Source organism: Morchella importuna (genome assembly GCF_003444635.1).
Source record: "Morchella importuna strain M04M26 chromosome Unknown Morimp01GS046, whole genome shotgun sequence".
NCBI classification, from domain to species: Eukaryota; Fungi; Ascomycota; class Pezizomycetes; order Pezizales; family Morchellaceae; genus Morchella; species Morchella importuna.
Window position 1 is genome coordinate 41,836 of NW_025763443.1, and position 22,260 is coordinate 64,095.

The following is a 22,260-nucleotide window of genomic DNA, read 5'->3' on the forward strand; positions in this document are numbered from 1 at the left end:
ATCCCACCTTCTGGTCATGCTGTCCCATTTTTCAGGTGTGGTGATAATTATGTCCCCTTCTTTCACATTCCTCAATTGTGCTTGTTGTGTATCACCTGTCAATTCTGTACAGGTCAACCCAAGCGTCCTAAACTTTCCATCCCAATCTATATGTTTTATTAGCCAAATCCTATAAGAAGGAGAGCTGACGTTTACCTTTCTTCCTCTCAGCACAAAGCGCTTTTGTCGGGGCTTGATAGACAACCTTATAACTTCCCTGATTCAATTCGTTCACCAGCGCACAAATAGCTAACTCCATGACTGCTGTCTTTCCCGAACCTGTGGGAGATGAAATAACAATATTATCATTCGTACTATAGACCGAATGGAGACATCTAGACTGGACAGCATTGAATAAGGGGAATGGAAATACTCCGCGGAACCGATCTGGGATCGAGTTCACAGAAACTAAGGGTATCCCTTGAACAATTGGTGTTTTATGCTCGGTTGTATTTTCTGAGGCTATAGTCGCTCTTTGTTGACTCCTCTGGGTTATTGTCCATTCAGAATTATTCTTTTCGGCTCTACCTCCCTTTTTCCTTTCAACCAGAGGTTTATAAGGATGTTTGAGATTGAATGGAATGGGACTTGATGCCAAAGATGACGAGCTGGTGGGTCTGTTGGCGTGTTTTGGTGTGCGCGGGTTAAACTCAAATTTCGCTATTAAAATGGTTATTGTTAAACCTCTGGGATGCAAATATGAAGATGAATCTTACACAGGTCCAGTTTTCTTCTTGACACAGGCACTGAGGGATGTGATATTCGCTGGTGTGAATCCGCATTCTCTCCTTGAACCGTATAAATTCGAGACCGGTATTCCCTCAATGGTATTGTAGGTAGTCTTGGACTAGAGTATAAAACCGAGTCCTGAGGATGCGGAGGAAACAACGATACTAAGTCTCTATTAAGATTCCCAAAATCCCAGCCATCACGGTTTCTAACGTTGGGCTCGTTCATAACTTGGCGATCTTTTACAATTGACGAAGTTATTAGTGGATATGATAACCATCTGAATTTTTCGATAGAATAAATACCAAAATCATCGAATTCTTGCAACTCTTGTTTCTGGTTTCTCTTTAGAGGTGGTGCACTTAACGTGGATTTCAGGCTGGAGCCCCTATGGAACTCTGATAATAATTGTTCGCTGTCCGGTATCCAATTTTGCGGGCCAGAAGCGCTATCCACATCATTTAAGACACCCATAACCTCATCGAAAAGATCACCCATACTCGACTTCGTTTAATGAAATCTTTCTAATGCGTTCTGTTGAATGTGTATGAAGGATAGATTTTATGCACAAGCACAGGCCTCCATTCAACTACAGGTAGGCGTCGTTGAGATACGTGTGCTCAGCGTTATAATTTACGTAGTATGTATATAGAGAGTACAATGTAGTCCTCGAGCGCATATACCTGTACGTACATGTAGGTAAATACATGACGTATACTACATGTAAACAAGTAACGATACGATCCAGAGCGAAATTTGTATCCTTATAGTAAATTATTACTATAAAATTCAAAAATTCAGAATTCAGCGCTACATATAACTATTAACAACGCAATATCCTTATAGCGAGTAACTAGGTACAACCCAAAAATTACCATATTCGATTTCTCAATTCATGGCTTACTTGATCCTCAAATCAGTAATCAGTGGTGGTTTGGGTACATGCAGTGCAGCCGAGAATGTGTCCGGCCCGGCGCCGTGTAGTGTATGAGGTAAGAAGTCCTACTGGATTGGATTAATATGTAGGTAAATACATACCTGTACTCGCATTTCAAGTATGTATTTGCGCAACCAGCAAAACACATAGAATCCCGAGAACTTTCCCAACTCACCTGAAAGTATGTACTCTTTATCTAGACACCTGAAAGACTCTACAGGCCAGTTTTTAAGCCATATCCATAAAGCCCTGTAGGCAAAAGGCACCTAAAGGTTCTTTTATTGATTTCCTCTCCACCTTTACCAGTATACCAATTAGGCCCAGAATTTGAGGCGTGAATCCCCTTTACCGAAATTATACTATACCTGATCGTTGCAGCTTTGGTACAACTATAGGACTTTTTATGAGTTGCTGAAAACCTCGATTTTTAGTGTGTTTTGCTAGTTAGGCAAACACATACTTGATAAGCGAGCACGTAATAAAAAAACCATTACGGTACCAAGGGCACCTATCCCACCTACATACAGCTACATGTACTCTACATGTATACTCTAGTTAAGTACTGCATGCTGTGCAGGTACGCACAATACTCAAGATGTCTTAGGTTATAGGGCCCGTTCGCCGGCAACATGAGGCCAAACGTGTTGAAAATTACTCGTTTACATGTATTTATCTATGCCCGTCGGGCATAGATACATGTACATGTAGTTGGTATAAGGGCGCGCCGCCTGGCCCGCACATGAGGGCATGTACTACTACCTGAGTCTACCGCTGCTACGGCGCAACGGTGCCCACATACCATGCATGTGAGTAAGGCGCCACCGTGAGTCTTACCCGGCTTATAAAAATAAAGCTTGCCCCACCAGTATAATAAGCCCCAACTTTCCGTTGCTCACGACGCTACACCTACACCTATACAATCCTCATAAAACGTTAGGTTCAGTAACCTAGACATGTCTTCATCTATCTCTTCTTCACGACCCACTCAAGTCGCTCGCTTGTGTGCGCGCTGCACAGTCGCTCGTGCCCTCATTCTCCGTCCTAAAACCCACGAGCGTCTCTGCAAATCATGTTTCCTGGCTGTTTTTGAAGAAGAAATACACTCAACTATCACCGCCACCTCTCTTTTTCGCCGCGGTGACCGTGTGGCCATTGGCGCCTCTGGTGGCAAAGATTCGACCGTCCTAGCTTCCGTCCTTAAAACCCTCAACGAACGTTACGACTATGGAGTCACTTTTGTATTGCTTTCAATCGATGAGGGGATCAAAGGCTATCGAGATGACTCTCTCGAAACAGTAAAGCGCAACGCAGTGCAGTATGAAATGGAACTTTGCATAGTATCTTATGCCGAGCTGTACGGGTGGAGTATGGATCAAGTTGTCGCGCAGATTGGAAAGAAGGGAAACTGTACGTACTGTGGTGTTTTTCGGAGACAGGCCTTAGATCGGGGGGCAGAAAAACTAGGAATCACACATGTGGTCACTGGTCATAATGCGGACGACATTGCCGAGACAGTATTGATGAACCGTGAGTAACCTAGGTCTCGTGTCAGAATTTTAACATGAGTGTTATACTAAAGTATACCAGTCCTTAGAGGAGATCTTCCCCGCTTACATAGATGCACATCGATCGTAACAGAATCCTCTTCCTCGCCGATAGCTCGGAGTAAACCCTTAAAATATGCGTATGAAAAGGAAATTGTTCTATACGCTCACCATAAACAGCTTGACTACTTCACAACTGAATGCATATATTCTCCCGAGGCATTCAGAGGTAGCGCACGCTCTTTAATCAAGTCCTTGGAACGTGTACGGCCCTCGGCCATCCTCGATATTGTCCGTTCTGGTGAGGCCTTCGCTGGCATGGTGCCGGAGTCAATTCAAAGGAGCGGATATGGCAGTAGTGCGGATATTTCTGGGGAGACTGATAGTGGAGGGGGTTGCGGAAACGGAGGCGGGGGGCGTGCTTCCGGTGGTGAGATGTTAGATATGGAGAACGAATTGATCGCAACAGCAAAGACAAAGAGGCTCGAAACTAAGATTACTTTACCTACTAAGCAAAAAAACAAAGGGAAGCAGCAGACACCGAAAAAGGTTCGAGATCAGAAGATGTCAAACTGCAAGAAATGTGGGTATTTAACATCTTCGGATCTTTGTCAAGCGTGCGCACTTCTGGGAGGATTAAACAAAAATAGGCCTATAAGGCCTATAGAAGTTGAAGTTGCAGATTCTTGACTCGGGGCAGTAAGGAAATAAAGGTATTCATCTTTAAAAAAAATCTATCGCAGTGGTGTCAGGTCATACGAGGAGGAGATAATGTTTATTGATATATTTGGTCACCATCTATCACTCGAGCGGAGAAAAAGCATATAATGCATGCATTTTTTTTTGTTTAATTCATTATAATACATGCATTAGTGTGTGCTTAGGCAGAAAATGCGATAGATTGGCCTTATATTTGTGGTTGTATCCAGGAGTTCCTAGGAAACTTCGAGATATAGCTAAACCCCAATTGATTTCTAGACCTTACATATAAACATTATGTGTTAGATCTCTAATACAAAGTCGGCGGGAGAGGTAAACTTGTAGAGGTAATAACGACCTTTCCTACACCTTTACCTCCACCTTTACACCCATTAGATCCCTCTAATGTGTTTCCTCCGGACCTTAGCCACGGGAATGTAGCGGTTTCAACTTTGACCATTTCGATTGGAGTTATATATATTTGAACTATCCAGACCACACCGCACCAAGAACACCTATTATGTCTCTACCAACCAACCATAGTACAAGCTAACCTCATCGATATTAAAGTATGGTATAGAGAAGGTTTCCTATATACATGTATGCTTGATATATAAGGACCCGTTCGGTTATGAAACTCTGTTATGCAAGTACGGCTCCGTTAGGCGAATGCAAACGCAGACTTTGAAAACGGGGTTTGGGCCTGCCGAACAGTATTGTATTGTGGTGGGGTTTTGCCTACCTACTTTTCAAAATCTCTGTTTCAACGCCCTAATGGAGTCTCGAAATTGGTTGGCCGAACACTATTTCTTGTAAATTTACAGAACTACCAAAAAAAAAACGAAACGGTGTAATTCCGTTATCATGTAATTCTTCCTGCCAAAACTCTGTTCTAAGCTTTTTGAGCTAGAGGCTTGCCGACCGCAGCGAACATCAGTGCGAAACAATACGGGTCAATATCTATGGAGCGGTAAATGTGTCAAAAGTAATTTTACCAACGGTAGTAAATCGTTTTACCACCGGTGGTGAAAATAATGCCATCATTTATACCTTATAATGGATAAAAGCACAGACCTTTTGGCCAAAAGGGGCTATATAATACCAATTTATGAGTCCTATTGTCCGCCGGTGGGGAATTTCACCATTGGTGACAGGTATTTTACCACCAGTGGCAGGTATTTCACCACTGGTGGGAAACTTTCATAAGTGTTGGCATTAATGATTGAACATCTACTAATGAAGTATAGCGCAGCATAAAGATTGAAATTCAGTGTTTATACTGGCACAAGGACTGAAATTCAGTACTTATACCACCGGTGGTAAATAACCTATCAACCGTTGGTAAAATCACTTTTAACACATTTACCGCTCCGTACGTTTTTATCGGACGCCAAATACTTCTAGTTCTCGATGATCAAAAGGCAGTTTCACCGAGACGGGAGTTAGTTTATACATCGCGCTCTCCCAACTGGGGGGCGGATCACATTACGCATTATAAAACTGCAGCCCAAGACTTTTTTTTTTTTTTTGTTTAATTCATTAATTGCATGCAGACCTTAGTCTATGGCAATGCAGCCCAAGACTTGGAACATGGTTGGCCACAACCAATAGCCCCTCGGTTACTGTAGTTTTTTCGAAGGATCATGAAAAGTCACTCGATAGTATGCCAAGGAACCCGTCAGCGTTGTAATGCTAGCTACTAACCGCATATGGCACCAACTGAATGCGTTCATGGAAAATCTCACACTAGAGACCACTAGGTGCCAGTAAGTCTGCCAAGCCCCGAATGTTCCTGTTGTTTGGATACCTTCTAATCGAATCATATTCCATGATTAGTGCCAAATAAGGCTGTAGGAAGTACCAAGTCAGACCCTATGAAGCAAGTCCGTGAAGTACCGAACTAGAATCAATGAATTACTGGTGATCCCAACAATTCTACAGGCGACCCCTCTGTCTCCGACAGCTGCGATTACCCCAGTCTGGTCCTACCACACTCATGAATTGGTCAACCTGCCCATCATGTTTATCTAATATCTATGAGATAAAAGGTCTTGCCCGAGCTTTATATACAACCATTTGTGAATTGGTCAACCTGCCATATTCAAAGCCTAGCTTTCCGGCCTCTAGAGCGGGGTGTACTTAACTATCAGAGAGAGTCTTTCCGTGGCCCAAATAAAATGGTGTATATCACTATATCCCGTGTTATTTTTTGCTCTCACTCGGCTCGACTTAGCCTATTTAGAGGCCGGTTGAGACAACGAGCTGGTCGTAGGGACATTCGTTATACGTATATCTCACGGTCGATATATAGGTCCGCGTTCGAAGCTAGGGTTTTCTCACGTTTTAACGGTTTAAAGGGGTATGAGAGAAGATGAAAAGACAATTGTTTATCCCCACATATACAGACACGTACGTCTAGTAAATACATGTATATACATGTACTATTGTGAGTGGATTTCCCCTTCTCTCCTGTTTCGCTTATTCATCTAGCTACAAGAATGACTTTTGATGTTGATTGGGTATACGTATATATACACGTAGATTTACATTCCATCGAATTCAGTTGTTAGAGGATTTTACATTCCGCGAGTGATTATATTTCAAGATCCAAAGGGGTGATATTGCATTGATGCACGAAGACACAACCTATCACTCGGTTCTAGAAAGAGTTTGCCAAGAATCTCGTTTCATTTAACGGCCGGCTCGGATATCTCGGAACGGCGCTAGGCATTATTTTCCTACCCTACGATTCCCGTTCTCGTCGTGATAGTCCCTACCTCTTAGAGTATGTGTGCTAAACCATTCCTGGTGGAACTGGTTGAAGAACGGGATGAATGGCATGCCCCTATCATGCCATACATTGGAGCCAGGAGTGCATGGTGTGTAGTGTGTACCTGTATGATGCATTTTTAAGGTCACATAAACAAACGTTTCTAGACGATTGCAAAGCTGGCATGCTTGCACAGCTATCCAACATCATCTTCTCCATCCATAACACCAGTGTCTCAGGTACTATAGGTGGTCTTACTCATCATATTATCGCTTCCCCTCTTCTCTCACCACCCTCACAAACGAGCAGAAACACTCTACTCTAGTAAAAGAACAATACTGGTTGTGAGACTGCGATGCACAACGTTTGCTTAGATCCATAATTGCTTGTGGGGGTTGAGTTAAGTTTTGAGCGAGTCAGAGTAATACTTACCATTTGCATAACTCAGAGGACTGACTGCTACTGAGAGCACTGCCAAGACGATCCAACCCCTGCTGCTCCTCCTCCTACAGTTGTCAACTCCTCCACCACCACAAATGTGGTTTGGTTCAGCTTGCAAGTTTACTAGTTTCCTATTCCTGGGGCACCCAGATCGCTCTAAACTCTCCGCCCATCTCTCTTCCCCTGTCGCCAGAAGACTTCCAGATCTGTTCCGACTCCGTACTCTTACGCCCTGCTCTCTATCCATACGCAGACAGTAGGTACTGTCGACAAGAAGCAGCAGGAAGCAACTCTCAACCACTCACGCCACTCGTGCCCCCCGATACAGGGTCAACTAACTCCCACAGCTCCTGTCAACCTCTCTATTGTCTCTCCTTGTTCCGAGTGGGGCCCACCGTCGCGCGCTGTACCTGAATGTGAATTTACGAAACACCTTCAACCATTCTACACCTCCGAGGGGACTGCCGACAATAGACCAATCCGCCTATATTCATCGCTGCCTCCTTAGAGTATGTTAAAAGTCATGGGCTCGACAAAGCCGCTATATCCTTCCTCCTACGATCCCGAACTGCGAAATGGGTCGCCGAGGTATGTCGCGGCGGGCACAAACAGCTGTCCGCCATCTCATATTCTTGAGAAGCACTTCTCGTCACCGTCAGAGGAGTCTCATCCTAGATTCAATGCTGTGAGGATTCACCGTTTTTTTTTTGTGTGTTTTTTTTACCTTCTTTGCCGTACCCCTTGGCGTACTTTAGATGATTTGGGGGGGGGGGGGGGGTGAAGGGGTGGGTTGGGCGACTTGATGTTCTATTCTACTGCAATCTAGTTCTTATACCATAGATAAATCTCAGGACTAATAGCAAGGCTTTCGTAACGTCTGCCTTTCAATAATATAGTTAAACAAATCCCGCCCACGCTCCTCCGCACTCTTAAATGTCAATGATCCCATGGCTATGCACCTTCTCGTTGAAACCGCCATTGTCGATTCCAATGTGTACGAAATCCTCTCTTTTGAAGAAGTCGATGAGCTTAAGAAGGAACACAACTTCCTTACAAATCGCATCGACGCGTCTAAGCGTAAACTCGCCCTGGAATCTAAAGTTCGCGACGCAGCGCTTTCCCTTAGCAGGTTGTACTCCAATAAGAAGGCTCGCGGAAGGAGATCTCTATTAGGCGGTGTAAGTGACGTTACAAAGCATACCGATGAGGAGCTTACTGCGAGCAATCGCAAGTGTGAGGACCTGTCTCAGGAGCTCTGGAGGCTCAGTAATCGGGCCGTGGAGATTCAGCGCAGGTTGCTACAGCACAGCGCAGGAATACTCGGGATGACCCATCAGAGCTCAATCCAGCAAAGGGCTTATCCCAGCAGTTCGATACCCCCAGGCTCGCCATCAAGCCAGTACACCCTGGTGAACCGGAATGTAACAAATTCATCTCTCACGGTGGAGTTTGATGACCGCTCTTTCTACAGAACGCCGGACAAGCTTGATGATTTCGGAGGTTATGATAGACGGAGCTCTTATACAAAATTCCCCCAGCTTGATACTGGTGGGGCCTCGCGACGAGGTTCCGCCACTATAGATGACCCGTACCTGGGTCGCCGGTTAGAAGACCTCAATATCCAAGTTAGGAATATCGTACTCCAGTTGACGAGCGCCCAAGGTATCCCTTTACCCCAACATCTTCAGCCCAACGGCTCTATGGGTGGGGGCAGTAGTCTACAAGAGCAACTTACACAACTTGAACAAAGTATAAATTTTATTCAACAACATCCTGCCCCATCACCGACATCCCCGGGTTCCAACTTCGCTGCACAGGAGCTTGAAAGGACCGACACAATTCTCTCCACCCTCTGGGACATGCTTATACTCGGCGAGGAAGAAGTGCGTTCGCAGAAACGTGCACTTAGACAAAAGGGTCAAAATAACGAACTCGAATATCCCGACAGCGAAGATGAGGATGAAGACCAGCATGCCGAATATAGTATATCCACTTTCTCCGCAAAGGTCCAGGCACTTTACACCCGTGCGACCACGTTGCGGGAAGAACGGACCATGCTCCGGCAACAAAATTCACAACAGCGCTCCAGCTTTAAGGCAGAATCGGCCGCATTGAAGGAGAAGCATTCTTCCCGCGAGGATAATCTTAGTCACGAACTTTCTACTCTCAGTAGCCAACTTGATGCAATGTCTAATATTGTTGAGCAACGTGAAAAGGAAATTATGGTAGTCGAAACAAAATCGAAAGCTCTTTCGGACGAACTGGCTATAATCCGGTCAGAGGTAAGACAGAGATGAAGCGAAGCTAGGATTTCTCGAGAGGAACTAACAGTCATTATGATACAGTTGGAACATCGACGCCTAGAAGCCCACCGACAATCAGAAGATAGTTCGGGCCATGGACAAAGTGACCTTGAAGAAGAACGGCGGGCACGGTTTGAAGCAGAGGAGGCATTGTGCGCACAGCTTAAGGACAAAGAAGAGCTTCTAATGGCTCTTCAAGGTGAATTAGAAGAGGCGCGGGAGGATCGTGATATCATGAAAGTAGAGCTAGATGCACTTACGTCCGAGTCTAACGACCGCCTGAAGAAACTTGAAACTGAACTTGCCGCTCTTGTTGTAGCGAAATCCGCCGCAGAAGAAGCAGGAAAAAGCGCACAGTCCGAGCTTGAGGTTAATAAATCCCAAATGTCGAGAATGGATGAGGAAATGCGAGGTTTGGAAGGGAAGGTAGCAGAGCTATCAACAGAGGTTGCTATGCTGAAGGCAGAGCTTGATTCTGCATATGGCTCTAAGTCCCAGCGCGCTGCAGAAACTGCCCAAGCTCGTGCTGCTGCCGCTGCGCTCGAAGCCGCAAATAAGGGGCCGCAGACGGTTGACCCAGGTCTGCTCCAGGAGGTAGAAGCCCTTGCAACTAAGAACTATGAATTGATGGAAGAGCTTGCACTTCTCAAGGCTACGAAGTCCTCCGGAAACGCAGACCTCGAAAAGAGATGTAAAGTGCTTCAAGCGGAACTCGATGGAATGCTTGCCGATTTTGAAAACTTGACTAAACAGTCTATCGAGAACGAAAATGATCGTATCAAATTAGAAGGGGTCATTGATGGTCTGCGCGACCGGTGCGAAACCTTAGAAACCAGTTTGGCGGACGAGAGAGTCCGGTGGTTAGGAATGCGCACTCCTAGTGCTGATGGAAAGCTCGGTACAGGGCGTTATGGCGATGGTGAAAGCACTAGCACACATGTTCTCAAGACGGAGTTCAAAAAGATGATGCGTGATATGCGGTCCGAGTCTATGAAGACGTTACGGGTGAATATATCTCCACATTTAGCTGGAAACCCCGTTCCTCACTAATATTCCTTCTGTAACATAGGCCGAGCAAGAACATAGGCGACATTTGGAACAACAAATCCGTGCCATGAAGCAGGAAGCAATATCACGGCGTGGCACAGTCTCCTCTGCAAAAGCGAGCATATCATGATAACCATATTGAGCCTATCCATGACTTCCTAATTCATGAATAATGATAGGGCAAATTTCACTAAATAATGTTTTGCACATTGTTTTGCAGGCCATTGTTCCGCGGGGAGGGACAGCGTTTGGATATATTATGGTAAGGACTAATTGATACCCGTAGAAGAGGTAATTTTTGCAAAGGGAGAGTAAAAGGGGTTGTAGTAGTACTTGATTTACGTTTGGAGATTCCTTTCGACTGGACCCCTGGTTCGATATACTATACTATCTTATGTATGATGAACCTTCTATTGATACTTTCGTTTTTCTTGATTATGCTTAAACCAATCATATTTTGTTTATTGATCTTCCATTTATTTTCACGATTGCCCTCAATAGTACTTCATCTTCGTTTCTTATAATGTAATTATTTAGATAATAGGCTGTCCACGAGTTTTTGTACTCTTTTTCCAGCTGTGACTAGATTAAACGGAGTACAAATGATTTTAGTGACGATGTTCATTCTCACCGCCCAAGACATATAATTTGAATACACTACTAACACCCTGAAATAATCTACAAAGGAAATCTTACTAGGCTAAATTTACAATAAAGGAAATTATCCACCCGTTAACGCCTAACTTTAAAACTACCCCCCTAATCTCTAAGAAAGAGCTGCAGTACTGTTAAATGAATTTACTGCAAGCCCAATTTTCTTAAATAGGAATTTCCGCGAAGATTCGTCCTTTGTTGGAATAAATGGACCCTGTCGATTTCCACGCAATATGAGAACTATTCCCGTTCTTTCCATGCTGATAGTCTGCAAATCCTTGAGTTGGACGTCCCACTCGGTATATAGCTTTTTCGACTTGACAAGCATTATGCGGCTAAATTACTGCGTTAAAATGTATTTCCTGCAATTCATGTATTTGGCACTTACGTATACGTCAATATCACGACAACGTCCTGTTCCGGGAGCTCCAGGTGTGCAATGTACTCCTCGTTGAAATATTTCCCGGTATCCAAATTCTTCAGCCAAAATTGGCCAAGAGCCTCTCGCTGAGAATAAGGCCGAACAACGCCGTCCTGGCCAATATATCTAGTCAATCGGACACGGTCTAGGCCATCTGCATCAAATACTGTGGTTGTGTTGCGGACTCCTTCAGAAACATCTAGAAGTTGGTAAAGTTAGCAAGTGCAGAGGATTTCAAGGCTGAAAAGGTATCTTATACTTGATGCAAGATCGAATACTCCAATAACAGGTTTAGTAGCAAAGCCGGCCACCCCTTTGCCAATTCCCTTCAAAAATCCGGAAACTCCTTCGCGCTCCGCCCCTTCAAGTGGTTTACGTGCCAGTCCACCTACCCCACTCGCTAAGCTAGTGATGAATGAATTTGCGCCTTGGGTGACACCATAGAGTGCATGCTTTGGTCGGTTACGTGAACGAGAAATACGTCTGCGATCCTGAAATTGTTTGTCGAAAGTAGCAGCCGAAAGACCTATTTCTTATCAGCTTGGCACATATCAGGTTTTTCAGCATAACCCCTTACCTTTTGAAATACTACCAGTAAATTTGGAAAAGCTATCAGACACGCCAAATACCGACTTCTTCACAAACATAGTAGCCCCCTTTGCGATTCCGAGACCTAGTTCTTGCGGACGATCTGTCATGATAAATCCCTGGTATGGTTCATAGAATATGTCAATAACACCAGAACTAATGTTGTTGAAAAGGCCCACGGGATTTCCCAAGAAGTCTGCTGAACCCAAAATATTGTGAATCTGATAGAGGAATTCTTGACTGTAATGTGCCGCGAGTCTTTGCTGTAGAACTGGCATAGAAACCCTGGCGTTTGGAAACATCAATGCCGAGAGTTTTACTGGTGCGTCGTTGATATTTCCAATTGCCATTGTCAAGACATTTAGTACAAACATCAAAGGATTTCGGGAAGTTGTCTTATCCTCAGCATTGACAACCTCGGTTCGCAGCAGTGACAAATCAAGTTGCATAGGTTGAATGCAAAACTGTTCGAAATAGTAGTCCTGACCGGCACTGACAGTCTTGGGCTCTGGGAGTTCCAAATCATCGTCACACAGCTTTCCCTCCTCTCTTTCAGACCAACTTGCGCCGGAGATCTTCGAGAAGTCTAGCAGTGCATAAATGAAGTCTTCGTCAATTTCAACCGTCATTTGTTGCAGCAAAACATTAAACAATTTAATGTAAAGAACACCATATGCTTACTATTGTTAGCTAAAATTTATCTCAAGAGCGTTAAATGAACTTACAATCATCTTTGACCCGAGTTACTTCGAATCGAAGGGATGGGTGAGTATCTATCTCTTTGCCCGTCTTAGGCACCACACTAGGATACATGATGATAGGAAATATTCCCCCATAAAGCTGATTATCAATTTGGATCCATTTGATAAATAACGTGATGCTCTGTTGTAGTTTAGACTCGCCGAATTTCAGTTCTAAGTCGCGGAAGGTTATGTAGGCTAGTTCTTTCAGCTGCCTGTTGATCAATGAGATTCCAATACCAGCAAACCGAAGCTGCGCTTGGAAGGTTTCTGTGTTGTCCGCATCTCTGACTTCAAAACCAGTAGCAACACTACTAGAAGATACATTTGGTTTTGGCTTATACAAACTTTTAGAAGCCTTGTAGTTGGATAGGACAAGAGTCTGAGTAGGACCATCGGCGATGACATTGATCTCGATTATTTTTCGTAATGGTCGCCCATCTTCGCCTACAGTATCGCTATCAATCTTGAACGGTATAAGGTTCCCGATTTCTGAGAGGCGGACATGTCTGGAGTGGTTGCGAACTACAAGTACTAACTCCTTATTTCTCGCGGCAGGAAAGTCCCATGCATAGGGCATAATACTTCGGGGCGGCAGCTTGTATAGTATCGGTCGGAAGTTGGTCGGCCTATCTTCATCATCATCCAGATGAGGGTCGGCTTGAAAGAAAGTAAACTCCTGATTACTCTCATTACGCATAGAGTATGGCCAATTGTTCTTCTCTAGACTGATGTGAATGAAAATAGTAGCTTTTTCCTGTAATATATCAACCCTGATAAGAGACTGACGTTGATTCGCCTTATGCATCTTGACATGTGTAGACCCTAAGTCAGATATGTTGAAAGGCGATGACCATCTATTGTTAATGCCGGGAAAGAGGAAAGTAAGTTGCTTTTGTTGAGTAGCCTTCAGAAAATGCAACGGAAGTAACTCTCCGGGTTTTAATGTCATTATTTCAGTCGATCCGGCACCGGGTTCCCGAATTTGAAGATCTTCAGAAAGTTTGCTCCTCAAAATGAATCGTGGGGCAAGCGTCACAACTTTGGTTAAGTTGTACTTTCCCTCTCCTTCGTCCACCGAGATACCCACATGAATTTCACTTGTTTTCGAAATCGATGGAAGAACCACATCCGTTACGCTTCCTATAGCCTCGAAACTTTGGGGTCTACTCCAGTTTGAATCTCCAACCCTGAGAACAGCTCGGTTCTGGCGCTCATCACTCGGGTATGAAAATAAGAATGGCACTGCTTTTTGAGAAGAACCGGAACCTAATTATGTGAGTATATAATCCAAAATCGGGGCCATGTGAGTTACCTGTTTGGATTTGCCCCGCGGCTACTTTCGCTTGTTGCAGCAGTGATTTTGACTTGACCATCATGTTCAAACCTGTTTTGTTGAGAATAACATAATGGCTGTAGACAGTAACACGGAAAGCACCCCCACTGTCGGGGATCGGAAGGTAATGAAGTCCTAGCCTCAATTCTAGCCCCTGATTGTCCTTTGCCACAAGATCGTCCTCTTTAGCTAACTCCGAGTCGTTTGAATTTATGATTGCAAATTCGCTGGCGTTGTAGACAGTGTCCTGCATGTCAATGTTCATAAGCAGCAAATGAGAGAGTTCCACCACATGCACCGGACTCAATCCTCCTTTGCGCAAGAAGTTGGTCCATTCCTTCTTTGTATTCCTATCATAAATCCTAAATTTGAAATCGTAAGGAAGCAAATTCTGGACCTCCAATGGTGCGGACAGTTTAATTTTCATATAAGGATAAAGACTATAGCAAATATCAGTATTCAAATTGAAAGTATAAACATAATGTGGAGATTTCTTACTTGGTAATGGGGTTGTTCTTCTGGAAGTTGGCATGCATCTGGAAGTAAAACGGAGGCGCATTATTACCCTCTTCACTATTACAAGTAATACATCGAGTTTGTTTCTTTAGTAGATTTTTCCAAGCTAGGCGATCCTGCGACCATGTATACCCAAAGCCTGCTTTATTGTAGTTAGTGACACGCTATTGCGCGGTACAAGTTGCCACATCACTCACCATCTGGTCTTAATACCAACGATTGGTGATATGCTGCCTCGATTGGGGCCGGCTGACTTTCCCCTGGCAAGACCTTGTAGACTCTGACAATATGCTGTCCCTCAGCATCCAACACTCCCAATTCTACGGGAATTTGTGAATTGTTTTCCACTACCAATGGTGATCTAAAAGTGATGTGCTTGATGTTATCCGTTCCAAGGTGAACCTCACATAGAAGACGATGAAGAATACCATCCTTTGCCGGGCGGAGTGTGTACAATGTTTCGCCCTCCTTGTTTACCGGAATTTCAACAAGGCTCTCAAATCCGGAATTCTCAATTCTAATTCCAACTATCCCACTCGATCCTTCAGGACTTAAATTCTTTGTGCTTGTTAGCTCGTCTTCCCTCAGATCACATAGGAAGCTAAGTCTTACCTCGCGCATTTTCTCCCATTCTTCGAATCTCCAGGGTGCTTGTTCTCCGTCGTCAAGCTTGATTGCCATTGATTGGTTTTCAGTAGAATCTGATGCAGCCCAAACATGCAAAGTAAAACCGGTCTGGTTTCGAATGCGGTATGGAGAATCAACTCCACGGGGCTTTGTCAACATATCTTCATCCTGTTGCATGAATTGTGCGGCTTTCGAGGCGAGGGCAATGGTCTGTGAAGTGATAGTGACTTCAAGAGTCTTTCGTGAAACCAAGTCAATCGAGAACTTCTCCGGATTTGCCGTTCGAGACATCTACAAACTTAGTAACAAGGCTCTTGTGAGGGGATAAAGCGACTCACATGAAACCCAAGCTGCCATGGCTCGACCAGAGGCTCCCAAGCTGATTTTGAGAAATTATAGATGTTTACAAATGTCTCTATATTAGTATCGGCATCCATCTATGTAGTACGATTAGCTGACATTCATATATAACCAGACATGAATGTACTACCTCTCCCGACCAATCCCTAACCCTGGCAGTGAATTTCTTCACACTTAGATCCAATAGAGGCAGCTCATGTTGATCGCCGATCAATATAACTCTCATACCGTTAAACTCTGCAGTCAATTCTTCTCTTTTGACAATAGTTGAACCACCCCCGGCAGATGCTCCTCTTTGTGAAATGTTGCTCCTACCGGTAGTGAATGACTTTGCTCCCTTTTTGACCATGGTTGAAACTCCCCTGCCACTTGGTGTTCTCCGCTTCAAAGATTTGCCTGACCCCTTTAACTGCTTTATCTTTGTCGGTTCTGAAGTTTGTGCCTCAGCGCTTTGTTTAGGGGTAGACATTTCGGAGGCTTTGTTGAAAATCTGGGTTGCCAGCAATATATCCCTGAGTGATACCCTGAGGACCAGCGGCTCAACCTCGACGCGGATACTCTGAACCGACTGGAATTGACTGAGCGTCCGACTGTCCATAGAGAAGTTTAAGGTGAAGTCATCAAGAATGCGAAGACGACTAGTCTCAAATTTGTCCATTCTGCAAAGGAACATCCCAACTTCTTCAACCTGAAGCGTCAATGCATGTTGTTGAGATAACAAGATCTGTTTCGTGCCGAGAACTATTGCCTCAGAATTAGCGATCGCCGGGTTAGCAATGAGGATAACCTGCGAGTCGACAATGTTAACACGAAAGGATATATTGATCCCTTGTTGGGTTTGTGGACTTGGTTTATCGCTCTTTTTTACTGCCTTTGAGGTTTCCATCGACTGTATTTTCCGGTCTGATGGAACCGCGAGCCGCATATTACTCTCGTCCGAATCTTCTTCACTGCCTGAGCTCTCCTCAAGAGCTTCAGCCAATGTACCTTCCTCTATTTCCAATCCAGACATCACATAGTCTCGAACTGCAAATATATAATCAAGTGCAAAAATGATCCTAGGGCTATCGATTGTGAGGAGTGCAACAAGATTTCTCTCAATTCCACCGGAGAGCGTAAAGCTAGCCATAAACTGAGACCCTTCCTTGTTGGTTGAAGACATGAACTTGCGGAATTTGTTGGACTCTTGGCGTCGACTATCCTCAATGTTGAAGGACTCAATCAATAACTCTGACTCGATTGAACCATCGCTGATCATCCTCAATTTAACATGTGTTTTGTTCAATGATGCTCGTGACAAACTTGCTGCTTCGAGGTCCTCGATGGGACTATTGGGATCAGAGACGAAGAGCTCCAATCCAATACTGCCAACATCGAAGACCATGTCGAGCTTAGTCCAAGTATCTGACCCAACCCCTAATTCAGGATTCAGATGTACCGCTTGATCTGACTTTGAAGACTCTTGGTTTTTCTCCGCCATCACTTCTTTAGCCGGCTCTGAAGTTTCGGAAGGCAATTCCTCAATAACATTTTCTTCATCCAGCTCGCCAGCAAACACGGCCGGGATTGACCGAGAAAGCTCCAGGAGAAATTTGAATTGCGTTTGGGTCAATTTCAAGTTGAGATCCGACATACCACTCTCTATCTTTAGGTTGTATTAGTTCGGAACCCACTATTTATGATGACATATCCAATTGCTCACCACTAAGTCTGGCCTTTTTGTGTTCTCAATGTGTTCCATATATGTGATTGCGAATGTGAGGTCTAGTTTATCAAGCAGCTCAAGCAGTTCCTTCCGGCCATCTTCGAAGTGGAGCTCAGATGTAAGTCGGGTTTTCCTGATACCGGCCGAAATTTTATTTACAATTGCTGATTCTTCACCGTCTTCAAGTGGAACGAACTTGTTCTGAGCATAAAGCTCTCCCAAGTATGCTGTCAGAACATCTCGCTCTATACTATCTTTTGTGAGTATCCTGGGGAAAACTATAATCGGTGTTCGAACTATAATGTCAAAATGCATCTTGTCGGCATTTTCTTGCAGTGTACTAGCTTGGTTAACAGCAGCCTGTCTAGCCGCATTGAATAGAGCCTGCATCTTCCCAAACTTGACTGCGAACTGAATGATCTTTCGGAATGGTTCCTCCACAAAGTTTATTTTGATTGAACCAGAGCGGAGGTAAACGGATGAATTGTACCCAGGGTATGAGCTCTTCACATCAGGATCGAAAGTTTCATATCGGAAATCAGCAAGCTCCTCTCCTTGAATACTAATCAATTGACGTAATGGCGACGCTTCGCCTGCACCTTCGTTAATGTCGTCAAAAAGGGAGAAGTTTCCAAGACGAGCTCCGACTCGCATAGTTTTCCCCATAAGAAAAATTCCGACATCAGCCTTCGCAAGACTCAACGTAGCTAAACGAATTCCATCATTATTCAAGATGAGTGCAATGCTATCCAAATCAATCTTGACGCGAATTTTGTCGGCCTCGGGAGCAAGTTTAGCCAAGGTCTGATCTACCTGCTCTTCTTTGTCGTCCTTCAGGTCTTCAATTCTTCGGGGTTGGGGTGGTGCAGGTGGTGCACCGGGATTCGTGAACGTTGTAATAATGAAATCAAGAAGGGTGAGAAGTGTTTTTCGTGTTACAACCACATTAATTGTTGAGATAGATACGTCTACATTCGTTTCAATTGCTTCAAAAACGGTCATATACTCTGGTGATTCGCGCTTGACTTTGACGTACTTGACGAAGAATAGTGGGTTGTCATTTTTCTGTTCTTGCATAGCGTCAGAAGTAATTATACGTTTAAAATCCGGTGATGGGTCCTCGTCAATCAGATCCTCGACGTTCAATGATTTGAGGACCACTTCCGCTCCCATATCGAATGGTCTAATGTAGAAATCTAAGGCAAAATGTTCTGCAACCAAAAGGACCAACTCCTTGTCTGGACTTTCCCCTTCGGGATCCGCCCTGAAAAGTGATCCCCGTAATTCCCCCACGGTGAACTTGAGTTCAAATGTTCGTTGATGTATGCTTGGCGAATCATCCGGAATCCCGTCTGATGCTTCTTCAAATTGCTCGTGCTCGTCATCAGAGTCACTATCATCATCTAATACCAGCTCCTTCTGTGCAGAGAACTGAAAGGCACTTGGACGCCGGAGTTCTGCATATCCTTCGGGTTGAGCTTGTTGGATTTGTGGCTTTGTTGGTCTTTCCAATGTGCTTGGTTCGCTACCGTCGAGGTTCGGAATTGCCAGGTCAATGATTTTCATTAGGGCTTTATACTTCTTGTCTGATAAGGAAGCATGGAGAACCGGAAGATGTCCCGAAAGCCGGAATTTGGTGAGATTCGGTGCTTTTGGAAGAATCGATATCTCAACTGTAAAATCAATATTAATTCGATCAACGATATGAAGGTGTTTCCTATCAGAACTCTTTTGAAGCTGGGCAACAGTTTCTTCGATAGAGGGCCCAATTAGAACCTTAATTTTACGTTAGTTTATTTATAGTTTGTTTTTTTGTTTTTTGTTTTTTTTGATTATAGTTTTATACGAACCTGCGTTGATTCTAATTTCAAGGAGAACTTGTCGTACATTAATCGCTCAAGCTGAGCAAAGTCTTCGTCATTGTATCTTTGCCTCTGTTTCGATTGTATTTCTTTGATATCTGACTTTTTTACCAGATCACTCGTTATACTGACATGACCGGCGTCAAGGATTAAACAGTTAGCCATTTTTTCAGTACAGCTCTCGGGAATAATAATCAAAGGAGCTTGTAGATCCAGCTTGGCATTAAGCGTTTTGTGCTCTTCCAACGCAAACTCCAGACCAGCCCGTGTTTGTTGTCGAATTCCCTCCACGGTGGCACCAGCAGATTCCATCAGTGCGCCGATACTTTCCATGTGTCGCTCCGGTGGTTTAAAAAACTTGAATATCTCTTCCACAAAACGGGGATTATATATGATTTCCATGCTCCTCATCTTCATTGTGATTGCAGAGTCAGCACTTTCATCGAGGGGGTTTTGTTCAAACGAAGCCTGGAAGAAAGGAGCTTCCAACTCCTTCTGAAGCTGTTGTTCCGATGTTTGCTCGTCGTCCAATTCTTCGATATGATGTTCCACGGGAGGCGCTGGCTGGTTCTTGATTCTTACGATCTGTGGAAATAGAGAACCTGGGGTTGTGCCATCATAAACTCTGAGGCCTCCAAGACTAAGCTCCCCGTAGAATGAATCCGGGCGCTGCAACACCCTCGACTGAAAAGCGTCAAAAAGCAGAGACAGAATCTCCGTTCCTTTCCCATGTGGGTCTCTTTTGAGGGTAAAACTCCCAGTCCTTAAACTCGCCTCGATCTGCATTTTTATTGTTTCACGAGGAAGGTCAATAGACTCCGCAATGATCTTTTTCTCGTCCCAATCAATAGCATCGTATAATTCCTTGCGTTGTTGCTCCGTCATGACTTCACTAGAGCCGTGTTCCTCCTCTTTTTTAGGGGCCGACCCCCACACCCATGCCACCCAGCCCTGTGGTTTCTGTTGTTCCTCCGGTTTCTTTACCAACGCCCTTTCTTTCCTAAGCTGGTTCCTGGCTAGTGAACGATAGAACCTTAAATCTTGGTAGGACAGTTTCCATTCCAGCTTTCTTAATTCCTCCTCCTCGTCCAGATCTAGTAGTTCTTCTTTCTTTTGCTTCTTGAAAAGTGCAATATAACGTTTCCTATCATCCCGTCTTTCCCTAAAGTAGTCCCACGACCACTGTCTATTCTTCTCGTGAATCTGAGCCAGTACAGCATCTGTGGCAAACTTTAACCAGGCCCTTGGGTTTTCCTTTGGTGTAACGCCCTTGGGCTGGTATTTCTTGTACTGTTGGTGGCGAATGTAAAAATGGAAGAGATCGACCATCATAAGAACATCTCGATATTGATCCTCGTCAAGAATGAATCCAATCTCATCAAATATCAATTGAGCCTTCAATTTGGGCCTGTCTGGTTTACCGGTTTTACTCATCTCAATACGACCCTCCCCACTCACTGGTTTCAAAACAAATTGATGATCATCTGGAATGTGATCGCCACTAGCGATAAGTCCTTTGAACGCCTCTATTATTTCGTCATGAGTTTTAGGCTTTTTGCCGCCGCGAAAATGTTCTGCATCGGTATTCCAATAAATAGCGAGCGACCCAAGTTTAGCAAGTTTGTGGGTTACTGGGGCATTGTCTTGAACGTAGCTTGGCTCCCAGCGTTCATTTGTAGATACGGCGGAAAACTCTTCGAGAGTAAATCCAAGCGCGAACGGATGCTACTAGGCTTAGCTTCTTATATTACTAATACGGTGCATTACTAACTCACCCCCGGAGTACTAATGGAATCTTCATATCTTATATGAATGTTTTTGACTGTGATTTGCAAATTGTCCAAAATCTGTATCTCAGAATATTAGCAGACTAGCCTCACCCTTGTGAAGATATATTTATAGTTGCCTTGGTTATCAAACTGTTGGTAAAACTAGAATTCTTTTGTTGCTCCTCATCAGACATTCCTTCAGTGCTTCGTTCTTGCAGAAGTTCTGCGTTCTGAAGTTTTTCCTGTTTTACGGCTTGTTGCCTACGTTCCTCTTCCTCTTCGTCATACTGCTCACAGAGGGGACATGGTTCACGGTCAGAGAAACATATCCTAGTCCGGGGGGCCAGAAACACCACCAAAGAATGAAATGGATGCGAACACACCTCCTGGTCGGCCTTTGGGGCTGCTAGTAAGTATACATCCTCGATGATTACTTTAACCGGCTTCCCTTTGAGATTACTCCATGGAATTCTAAATGGATACCATGAGTTACTCGAGTTCAATGGCTATAGAATGATCCACCTACTGTAAAGTCAATTGCCCTAAATGACCTTCTGATACATTAAGAGGCAGCTTCATTTGATCTAAGGCCTCCTTTTTCAACTCCAGGTTCCGTAACTTCACATCCCCGCTACCAAAATCATCAGATACATTAAGTTTACTTTGGGTTGAGTTAAATACCTCCATATTCCTACGTTCAGCTGTTTACTATCAAAGTTTTTGATATACCTAAACATTATAAGCATGCACAACACCAAAAGGCGAACAACGGGCATCATACATCCCCAGGAATCGGTTCATCAACGTTGCAATCTAATCAATATTCGTAAGATGATAGGCTCAACATAAACTAAAGAGGTCTTTCAAAGGTCAACATACCAATCCTTCCAACATGATTGCTGAAGTTCCTGAAACTAAAGCTAGTAAGGAGTTTGGTCGTAGTTCTCGTATGATCACCCGTAGACAGCCTCGGATGATATCGCAAGTGTTCTGTCAGTCGTACCTTTAGCCGCTCTGGTGTCCTGTGGTTGTAATGAATGTTTATTCTGTTATGAGATTGACAAACGCTTCGCTAACACCTTCAGCTAGCTGGGGTATTTGACAAGAGGGCGGTGGTGGTGACTGTGAATCTGAGTGGGAACTGAAAGCGATGGGCGTTAATTACCAACCCCC

The 22,260-nt window shown here is 44.1% G+C and overlaps 3 protein-coding genes across 3 annotated transcripts; 2 read left to right on the plus strand and 1 right to left on the minus strand.

The window, feature by feature from the left end:
- Positions 1 to 2,658: 2,658 nt before the first annotated feature.
- LAJ45_10434 (uncharacterized protein) lies at positions 2,659 to 3,939 on the plus strand (the record flags this gene model as incomplete). Its single annotated transcript, XM_046119959.1, has 2 exons — positions 2,659 to 3,232; positions 3,293 to 3,939. 2 exons carry the CDS (start codon positions 2,659 to 2,661, stop codon positions 3,937 to 3,939), a joined length of 1,221 nt encoding a protein of 406 aa, XP_045966768.1.
- Positions 3,940 to 7,682: 3,743 nt separating this feature from the next.
- Positions 7,683 to 10,639, plus strand: LAJ45_10435 (uncharacterized protein; the record flags this gene model as incomplete). Its single annotated transcript, XM_046119960.1, has 4 exons — positions 7,683 to 7,844; positions 8,056 to 9,441; positions 9,505 to 10,467; positions 10,532 to 10,639. 4 exons carry the CDS (start codon positions 7,683 to 7,685, stop codon positions 10,637 to 10,639), a joined length of 2,619 nt encoding a protein of 872 aa, XP_045966769.1.
- Positions 10,640 to 11,275: 636 nt separating this feature from the next.
- On the minus strand, positions 11,276 to 21,981 carry LAJ45_10436 (uncharacterized protein; the record flags this gene model as incomplete). The annotated part of the gene is made up of 23 exons (XM_046119961.1): positions 11,276 to 11,498; positions 11,552 to 11,783; positions 11,844 to 12,110; positions 12,162 to 12,848; positions 12,898 to 14,181; positions 14,228 to 14,688; positions 14,747 to 14,763; positions 14,814 to 14,816; positions 14,897 to 14,903; positions 14,962 to 15,044; positions 15,116 to 15,322; positions 15,377 to 15,682; positions 15,730 to 15,828; positions 15,882 to 17,396; positions 17,454 to 19,232; positions 19,307 to 21,043; positions 21,094 to 21,165; positions 21,225 to 21,374; positions 21,471 to 21,558; positions 21,614 to 21,718; positions 21,769 to 21,816; positions 21,869 to 21,900; positions 21,967 to 21,981. 23 exons carry the CDS (start codon positions 21,979 to 21,981, stop codon positions 11,276 to 11,278), a joined length of 9,417 nt encoding a protein of 3,138 aa, XP_045966770.1.
- Between the last annotated feature and the right edge of the window lie 279 nt (positions 21,982 to 22,260).